Source organism: Callionymus lyra, chromosome 10, assembly GCF_982586985.1.
Source record: "Callionymus lyra chromosome 10, fCalLyr1.hap1.1, whole genome shotgun sequence".
NCBI classification, from domain to species: Eukaryota; Metazoa; Chordata; class Actinopteri; order Syngnathiformes; family Callionymidae; genus Callionymus; species Callionymus lyra.
In genome coordinates, this window is record NC_141827.1 from 1,637,718 (window position 1) to 1,647,794 (window position 10,077).

General features: G+C 44.2%; 1 protein-coding gene across 1 annotated transcript; it reads right to left on the reverse strand.

Annotated features, from left to right (window-relative positions):
- Window positions 1-658: 658 nt before the first annotated feature.
- Window positions 659-9,878, reverse strand: LOC148069865 (RNA-binding protein 38-like). The gene is made up of 4 exons (XM_087801672.1): window positions 9,512-9,878; window positions 5,877-6,000; window positions 5,716-5,770; window positions 659-1,547 (listed from the first exon to the last, which is right to left on the reverse strand). Exons 1-4 carry the CDS (start codon window positions 9,719-9,721, stop codon window positions 1,205-1,207), a joined length of 732 nt encoding a protein of 243 aa, XP_087657798.1. The 5' UTR covers window positions 9,722-9,878; the 3' UTR covers window positions 659-1,204.
- Window positions 9,879-10,077: the final 199 nt, after the last annotated feature.

Consider the following 10,077-nt stretch of genomic DNA (forward strand, 5'->3'; position numbering starts at 1 on the left):
TCTTTGTCATAAACTTGTTTTTATATTAATTAATATTTATGGATTATTGACAGTTTTCACTGTGAATTAAGACAATTTGTCAAAGTGATCACGATATCAATCATTTTTTATCTTATAATTGATTATATTTATTGAAAGAAAGTTAATTGTTAACTAAATAAACCAATATATATAAATGACATGTTGTTTTAAACCATCTGGTGTTTAACCTCAAGATCAATACATGTCTTTTGACCCAGCTAGCCAGGGTGAGACGAGTGGCAAACGTGTCAATCACGTGTCCAACTCGACCAATCAGGCGACGGAAGACGAAACGAAGGTTTACTCCGTAAGACAAGAACGTTTGTGCGAGAAGTCGCTGAAACCGGAGCTCGGCGTTCAACACAACACAACACAACACAACACAACACAACACAACGCCCGGAGTCTCACCGACAACCTCACAACTGCTGAGCACAGAGGCGGAGGGAACACCCGGCAGCTCTGACAGGTGCTGCTGTGGGGACGTGATAAGTCTGGACCTCCTCAGCCCCCCCAGGACCTGAACACACACTCCTGATAACACACACACACACACACACACACGTGAACTCCTTCAACCCAGCGTAGATGACGCAGCAGTTACACACACACACTGGTTCTTGAAGAAAAACAAAGGTTTCGTACAAATGCTTTATTTAAAATGTTTTATGGCTTCTTGGAGACTTTCTTAAAAGACGTGACGAGACGCTCAGGTGACGAGACTCACCTGCGGCGTCGACACGTTACAAACAAAAAAAAACAACAAATTAACTTAAAGTACCTCTTCATAAATATTCCTACACATAAATATGGTTCACTTGCATCGTCCATCCCATAATATTCAGGCGGACGAGCCTCCTCGTTGCACCAGGTGAGGAGATTCTTTTTTTTAAAGTTATCACTTTTTATTAAGGCCTCGTAGTTATGAAGATAAAAAACAGTCTTTTGGTGTCGAAGTCTCTGCAGCCTTTGATCCTCGATATAAATATGGAGACGACGACGTCGGAGGAACGACAGGAACGACAGGAACGACAGGAACAAATAATAGTTGAACATAGAAAAAAAGAGAGTCCTTGACGCGACCTTGGACGAGGAGCTCTGAACTCTGGAGCAGGTCGTAGTGCAATAGTCCGGCGCCGTGTCCCCCTGAGAGCGTCAGGAGACCCCGAGTTCGCCGGCGTCTTCACTGCATGCGGTCGGGCTGGATGTGCTGCTGGGCGGCGTAGTGGAGGAAGGCGGGGTTGGCGGCGGCGGCGGCCTGCAGACTGGGGTGCACGCCGGCGGGGGCCGTGGCGGCGGCGGCGGCGGCTTGGCTGGCGCCGGCCGTGGGGCTGGTGGCGTAAGAGTAGCCCAGGAAGCCGGCCGGGGAGGCGGCGTACGGGTACTGCTGCTCGAAGGCGGCCTGAGCGTACTGGCTGTAGGCGCCGGCGTAGTCCAGGTAGGGGCTGCTGGCCAGCGACGAGGCAGTGGGCAGCACCAGGCTCGGCTGCACGTACGCCTGCGGGTACAGGTACTGCTGGGCCAACCTGCCGCGACACAGAACCACAACGACGTCAGAACTCGCTCAGAGAAGGAGGCGAAGGTGAGTCAACGGCAGTTAGAGAACCCACAGAACCGGACGGACAGGTAGAAGGTGTGTGAGGGGGGGGGGGGGGGGGGTTGAGGGGGGCAGTCAGCCGTTACTGGCAGCTTTTCAACAGCTGCTGCTCTTCACCACACACACACACACACAGACACAGACACACACACACAGACACACAATGAGGCTGCATGTGAAGCTTCCCACCGTGTTGGGGGGGTGTCGGGGTGTCAGGGGAGCTCATCAGTGCAGGTGATGATTAAAGGGACGACCTGGTGTTCGGGGATCTCGCCCCCCTGACCCCCCCCCCCCCCATCCTGGGAGGACGAGTGATGCAACAACACAACAGAACTTCCTCGACTGGTTCGACAATAAGACACAAAACAATCCTTTCGTCCGAAAACAACAAACTTTAGATGAAACTGGTGAACACGTGAAGATTTTAAGGCTTTTATTCAAATATTTCTTCACTAAATGTGTCTCTGAAGCAAGAAAACACCGAAAAACTTCCATAATGTTTCAGTCAAACAACGACAAAACCAAACATGTCGTTTCCAGAAGATCCACTCAAGACACGAACCAGTTCAACAACAAATCACCTGAAATACACTCGTGTGTGTGTGTGTGTGTGTGTGTGTGTGAGAGTGTGTGTATGTGTGTGTGTGTATGTGTGTGTAGGGGTTTGAGAAAACATCGATACACTACAATACGCATCAGTTCTCAACACAAGTATTTTTCACTTACAATTACGATAAAAACACCATTTTTAGCTCAGGAAAGAATTAAATGAGAACCAAGCGATGACTGAGGACGAGAGGATACAGTGAGTCCAGCAGCTTTTAAAGCTGATGTTTGGACATATTTTGGTTTGAAAACAAATGAAAGTAGTTACGACTTCAAGAGTCATGTGGTCTGTAAATACTACAACACCAGAGTCAAGTACTGGACAATACTACACATATATACTTGTTACTACACTATCACAACACCAGAGTCAAGTACTGGACAATACTACACATATATACTTACTACTACACTATCACAACACCAGAGTCAAGTACTGGACAATACTACACATATATACTTGTTACTACACTATCACAACACCAGAGTCAAGTACTGGACAATACTACACATATATACTTGTTACTACACTATCACAACACCAGAGTCAAGTACTGGACAATACTACACATATATACTTGTTACTTCACTATCACAACACCAGAGTCAAGTACTGGACAATACTACACATATATACTTGTTATTACAATATCACAACACCAGAGTCAAGTACGGGACAATACTACACATATATACTTGTTATTACAGTGTCATGAACTCGTAGTAACCAGTAGTACTTGTACAGCAGCAGGAACAGGAAGTAGTCGTGAGGAAGAAGCAGAAGTCGTTGAAGCTCAGAACGGATCGAGGTTTGAATCCATCGATGGTTTTTCTCCACGAACAGAGTTTATGTTCCAGTGAAGACGATCAGTCTTGAGCTGCTGCGTCAACAGAGTCATGCACGGAGAGTCACACACACACACCCCCCCCCCTCCCCACACACACACACACACACCCCCCCTCCCCCCACACACACACACACACCCCCACACACACACACCCCCACAGGTCACCACTGCAAACCCACACCATGCCATACTAGGTAAGAGTCTCTTCACACGACACACTCCAGACACTGCAGTCTCAAGCCAGCACCTGCTGAGAGCCTGGACCAGGACGGGGGGTGCAGTGGGTCAGGGGTCAGACATTCTCTGTCGCCCCGACTCTCCTGGACGTGTGCGATTATTGTCACGAGTCGCACACGTCGTCGTCCGTCGCGACACTTGATGAAAACAAAGATGTGTTTGTCAACAGACGCACAACAATGTTCACCTCAAGAGTCAACAAACCAACAACACAAACGTAAAGAAACATTTCATTTATTAAAGGATTTAGAATTTAAAAAACTGACTTTTTTACTTCATTTAAATATAAATGTTGATTATTATGAATTAGTTTATGAGTTTGATATTTTAATACATTTTTTTAATTCTTGGAATATAAATCCAATATAAATATATTTGGTATAGAACTACAAACATGTAGTAAATAAAGTTGTAGTACTGTAGTTGAGGTACTATGAGTTCGAGCTCTAGATGAGGAACAATGAGTTGTACTACCTCTAGTTGTAGTAAGTAAAAAAAAAAAATGCTTTAAAATTGAAAAAATTAAATATAAATATGTTTGTATAAAATTGCAAGTAATTCAAAAACAATATTTTTAAATTCAATATAAAATAGTATAAAACTAACTAACTATAAAAAATGTTGAATCAAACATTTCAACAAAACAATAGTGTAATACTTGATAAAAACAAGTTCAAATATTTGAAATATTAAGCCAGTCTATACTTCATTAGTACTCTGGATATATATATATATATATATATATATATCTTGAGACACGAGGAGACAGATCTGAGGTCAGTGGTTCGACTCCGACACGTCGGTGTTAAAAGAACGTAATGCGTCGTTAATACGTCGACGACACGAGGCTGAGACGTGTCGCACTGAGCTGTGAGACCCCCCCCCCCCCCCCCCCCCCGCTGAGAGCACACACCTGTGCAGGTGAGCCTCAGAGACCCCCGCCCCCCCCTCAGGTCAGTCACGTCCTGCGGGTCTCGTTCCTGGTGACGAGCTCTGGACGGTGGGGGGGGTAAGTTGACCCCTCCCTCATGAAAACATGGACCCGCTGACCCCTCGTGCTGACCAGCATTACAGCACTAAGTCCAGACCCCCCTTTAATTCCAGTAGTCCTCACACCATATGCTGGCCAGGGGGGTGTGAGTCTTAAGGAGGTCTGCATCTGTCACCAGCACCATGAGACGGGGGTCTCTGGGACAGGTGCCCCCGACTCACAGGGGGGATTAAAGGACTGTAACTGGAGTCGACACCCGTCAGTCTCGACACCTGTCAGTCTCAACACCTGTCAGTCTCAACACCTGTCAGTCTCAGCTGCGTCGAAAACATCCTTTTCACCAGTCATTTGTGGGGGTCTAGAGGGGGGTCTAGGGGAGGGTCTAGAGGGGGGTCTAGAGGAGGGTCTAGAGGGGGGTCTAGAGGGGGGTCTAGAGGAGGGTCTAGAGGAGGGTCTAGAGGGGGGTCTAGAGGAGGGTCTAGAGGAGGGTCTAGAGGAGGGTCTAGAGGAGGGTCTAGAGGGGGGTCTAGAGGGGGGTCTAGAGGGGGGTCTAGAGGAGGGTCTAGAGGAGGGTCTAGAGGGGGGTCTAGAGGGGGGTCTAGAGGGGGGTCTAGAGGGGGGTCTAGAGGAGTGTCTAGATGAGGGTCTAGAGGGGTTTATTATCGTCTTAGTCGCAGTCAAACCTTCATTTATAGTTTAGAATCTTTCAACATCTACATTTAACATCAATATTAACGTCAATCTTTATAGAATATAACGACAATAGTTGTGTTTAAAGTGTGTTCATTTACACAACTATATAAAGCAACTTAGTTGTTTTGTTATTCCAAGTTTTATTGTTAATAAAAATCTAAATATAAGACATATTTTATTTAAACTACACTATTTAAAAGTATCATTACGTTCTAGAACTTTAACTATATTGAGGCATTAATATTTAATAACGGTGAATAAAAAACATTTACTTAGTTGATTTTTTACAAGTTTAAGTTAAAGTACATCAAGTCGCAGTACATTTAGTTATAGTACATTTACTCATAGTACATCAAGGTCTCCGTACATCAAGGTTGTAGTACATTAAGTTCAAGTACATATTTAAAAGGTGCACTTTAAGGGTTTGACCAAGAAAATGTTATTTGTACTTTAACTAGAAGGTTCTACTTCAGTGGTATAAAGGTATATTTCCAGAGTACTCAGCGTGGCAGTATCAGTATCTGCTCAGACACTGTTGCTACAACAGAAGTAACACCTGAGTCACACATTCACCTGCGGAATGTTCTTCCATTAGCGCTCATGTGCGAGCGAGCTAGCCGCCGCGGGAGCGCCAATATGCTAATGGATGTCAAGTCGCGTGCAGGTCCAGAAACTGACAAGTACTTTCCAGAGGCTTCACACGAACACCCGCTCGGACTCACCCGTACTGACGCTGGATCAGGGCCGGGTGCAGCGGCTGCACGCCGATGGATATGCCTGCGAGGTCAGAGGTCGGACATTAGCATGAGGAGGAGGACAATGGACAGAGGAACAAGGACGCGTCTGTCTCCGGCGCCGCGGTTCTGGTCCTGGTCCGGCTCACCTGACTGGATGCTGCGCGGTTTGGCGCCGAGGTACGCCAGGTTGACGTTGGCCTTCCTGCCGTCGATGATGGGGTTCGGATCCTTGCAGGCTCGCTCCGCCGCCCCCCTGTCCGTCATCGTCACCTGCACACAACACAGTCAGACATGCTAGTAGCATCGAGCTAGTAGCATCAAGCTAGTTTAGCCGCGCGCCTTCGAGACGCGAGGATCCTCAAGTGATCGTATCATCAACCCCGAGACGACAGAAGTACTACGAATACATGTCACAAAACTCTGAGGTATTTTCTGTGTTTTACACTAAACTGGGCAGTACTATGAAGAGTTGTTGCTAAATTATTCTGTGTTTTATGCATGTAGTACTTCATTAACTTTCACAGTTTTATATTTGCTTCACATATATTTTGAATCCCCAAAACTGTGCAGTACTATGAAGGGTTGACGCTGGTGTTTTAACACTTTTAACTTTGCTAGACGTATATTTTGAAGGAAGAACTACGTAGGGTTGAGTGTTTAGCTAAACACATCTTTAAGTACAAATAGGTGACATTACTACTTTAGTATCTTTATGTTCTAGAACTACGTTCAGGGTTCGTATCACACATCCAACCAAAGATCCCCAAAACCAGGACAGTACTACACAATCTTGAGTGTTTCCCTTTTTTAACTTGACAAATACTTTGAGTGACACTAGTACTCGGAGTCGTTGCAAAGATTGATTTAAGTTAAACACATTTTAAATTCTTCCGAAACAGGGTAATACTATGTAGAACTTTCATGTTTTCAAACTTTTAATGGTATTTCCGATCGAGTTTAGTGTTTTATTAAGAGATTCTTAATTTGCTAAATACATATTTTGAACAAAATATTAAAGGTTTGTTAAACACTAGTACTAACCAAGATAAATACACGTTTTAAATCCACAAAACAAGGAAAGTACTTCGTAGAGTTGACGCCAAATCTTGAGGGTTTTTCTTAAGGACATTTTTACTTTGCTTAACAAATATTTCAAAAAAGGAGTCGTTAGTAAAGTTAGTAGTTAAACACACATTTTAAATCGCCACAAAAACACATATACACAACTACACAAAGATTTTTTGAACTCAGATAAAGTATTTTTGAAACTAAAAAAACATGAAGTTGGTTGAAGATTTTCGGGTCGAGTCAAGAGTTTTTTTTAACTTTGCTAAAAACACATATTTTGAATGTTTTTGTGTCGCGTAGTTACACACATTCTTCCCAACAACACATTACACAACTTTTGGATTTGTTAAAAAATACTTTTAAACTATTTTCTTACACACTTTGTGACCTTTTATCAGTTTTCAACAACGTTGATTAGTATGAACAACAAACACACAAAACGTCACCATAGATTCGACACACACACGATCACGGTTCAACACAATCTGGTGAACAACACGAAGAAGATTTAACGAGACTTTCTGTCGCTTCATCACTTCTGCTAAAGAACACAAGTGTGTTGTGAACACAAGTGTGTTGTGATCACACAGGAACGGATTTTGTTGACTCGTGTGAGTCCGAGAGGTTCTGATAATCCCCCGCCAGAGTGTGTTTGGATAAAGGTGACCCCCCCCCCCTCAACTGTGACCCTGTGTAGCAGAAGTGCTGAGTGTGTTGAGTGTGTTGAGTGTGTTGAGTGTGTTGAGTGTGTTGAGTGTGTTGAGTTTGTCTCTCCGGAGCCAGTTTAACCTGAAACGCCGAGAGTCGAACGTTTGACTCGTTCTGCTGCAGATCTGATGTGTAAACAGAGGAGGAGAAAAAAGACACTTTTCCTTCCAGTCCTTGTTTGGACCGAACACTAGTTTAATGTCGACAACCTTTGAAGTTCAACCTACGTGTTGAAGTGTGTGTTGTTGTGATGTGTGACTCTATTGTATCATCAGTGTGTGTGTGTTGTTGTGATGTGTGACTCTATTGTATCATCAGTGTGTGTGTGTTGTTGTGATGTGTGACTCTATTGTATCATCAGTGTGTGTGTGTGTTGTTGTGATGTGTGACTCTATTGTATCATCAGTGTGTGTGTGTTGTTGTGATGTGTGACTCTATTGTATCATCAGTGTGTGTGTGTGTTGTTGTGATGTGCGACTCTATTGTATCATCAGTGTGTGTGTGTTGTTGTGATGTGTGACTCTATTGTATCATCAGTGTGTGTGTTGTTGTGATGTGTGACTCTATTGTATCATCAGTGTGTGTGTTGTTGTGATGTGTGACTCTATTGTATCATCAGTGTGTGTGTGTTTTGTTGTGATGTGTGACTCTATTGAATCATCAGTGTGTGTGTTGTTGTGATGTGTGACTCTATTATATCATCAGTGTGTGTGTTGTTGTGATGCGTGACTCTATTGTATCATCATTGTGTGTTGTTGTGATGTGTGACTCTATTGTATCATCAGTGTGTGTTGTTGTGATGTGTGACTCCATTGTATCATCAGTGTGTTGTTGTGATGTGTGACTATTGTATCATCAGTGTGTGTGTTGTTGTGATGTGTGACTCTATTGTATCATCAGTGTGTGTGTTGTTGTGATGTGTGACTCTATTGTATCATCAGTGTGTTGTTGTGATGTGTGACTATTGTATCATCAGTGTGTGTGTTGTTGTGATGTGTGACTCTATTGTATCATCAGTGTTGTTGTGATGTGTGACTCTATTGAATCATCAGTGTGTGTGTTGTTGTGATGTGTGACTCTATTATATCATCAGTGTGTGTGTTGTTGTGATGCGTGACTCTATTGTATCATCATTGTGTGTTGTTGTGATGTGTGACTCTATTGTATCATCAGTGTGTGTTGTTGTGATGTGTGACTCCATTGTATCATCAGTGTGTTGTTGTGATGTGTGACTATTGTATCATCAGTGTGTGTGTTGTTGTGATGTGTGACTCTATTGTATCATCAGTGTGTGTGTTGTTGTGATGTGTGACTCTATTGTATCATCAGTGTGTTGTTGTGATGTGTGACTATTGTATCATCAGTGTGTGTGTTGTTGTGATGTGTGACTCTATTGTATCATCAGTGTTGTTGTGATGTGTGACTCTATTGTATCATCAGTGTTGTTGTGATGTGTGACTCTATTGTATCATCAGTGTTGTTGTGATGTGTGACTCTATTGTATCATCAGTGTGTTGTTGTGATGTGTGAATCTATTGTATCATCAGTGTGTTGTTGTGATGTGTGACTCTATTGTATCATCAGTGTGTTGTTGTGATGTGTGACTCTATTGTATCATCAGTGTGTGTTTGTACAAAACTCTCTTAAACTCCACCCACTTGAAACACTGTTTTTCTGGAGATTAAATCTTGTTGACCATAACCACACCCACTCTGATGTCATTATTAAGTCATCATGGACTCTCGTAACCTCTCGTTCGTCCAGATTTCAGAGCAACTTTATAAAGTAATAAAGTGTAAAACATGGTCATGATGAGAAGTTACTGAACCTTCACTACATGTTCATGTTAGTTTTTATTAATCAAAACGAGTTTCATTCAAAGTTATAAAGTCATCAGGAGTTCAACTAAAGTCTAGAATCATCTCCAGATCTTCATCTGCGCCACGAGTCACGGACACACACTACAAACACACACTGCAAACACACAAAAGTTGAAGAGACTCACAAATCCGTATCCTCTGGACTTGCCGGTCTGCCGGTCCGTGATCACGACCGCCTCGTCGATGTCCCCGAAGGCCTCGAAGTACTTCCTGAGCGAGGCGTCGTTGGTGTGGTAGGGCAGACCCCCCACGAAGATCTTGGTGAAGGTCGTGTCTTTCTGCGGAGGTGAATGCATGACGTCATGAGCGGCGTTCATGAACTGCTGGAGAAGCATTTGTGGACCGAGAGGAGGACTGGACTTCAGAGGCTCAGATCCGGCATGAGTCGAGCGCGTCTGAGGAGAGGGTCTGGAGGAGGAGAAAAGCCGGTCCGGGGTCAGTAGATCCAGAACTTCCAGGACCTTCAAGAACCTTCACGTCCAGAACCTTCGCTCGCGCTGTTGCTTCACTCGCGACATGAAGCGGCGCTATATATAAGCGCGTCTGTAGGCTCCGCCCCCCGCGAGGCCGCGACCAATCAGCGCCCGCGGCGAGCGCGGCGGCGCCTCCCCATTGGTCCGCCCACTGATGCGTTTCCTCTGCACCTGCTTTTGTCTTTTAACCACAAAGACCTCGTGGTTTTTTTTTACGA

Excerpts from the sequence above, each read along its gene's own strand:
- LOC148069865 (XM_087801672.1), bottom strand. The coding sequence starts at position 9,721 with ATGCTTCTCCAGCAGTTCATGAACGCCGCTCATGACGTCATGCATTCA. Across the intron at positions 6,001-9,511 it reads AGTCCAGAGGATACGGATTT|GTGACGATGACGGACAGGGG; the intron begins GTGAGTCTCTTC and ends TGTTGTGTGCAG. Across the intron at positions 5,771-5,876 it reads ACCGCGCAGCATCCAGTCAG|GCATATCCATCGGCGTGCAG; the intron begins GTGAGCCGGACC and ends CTGACCTCGCAG.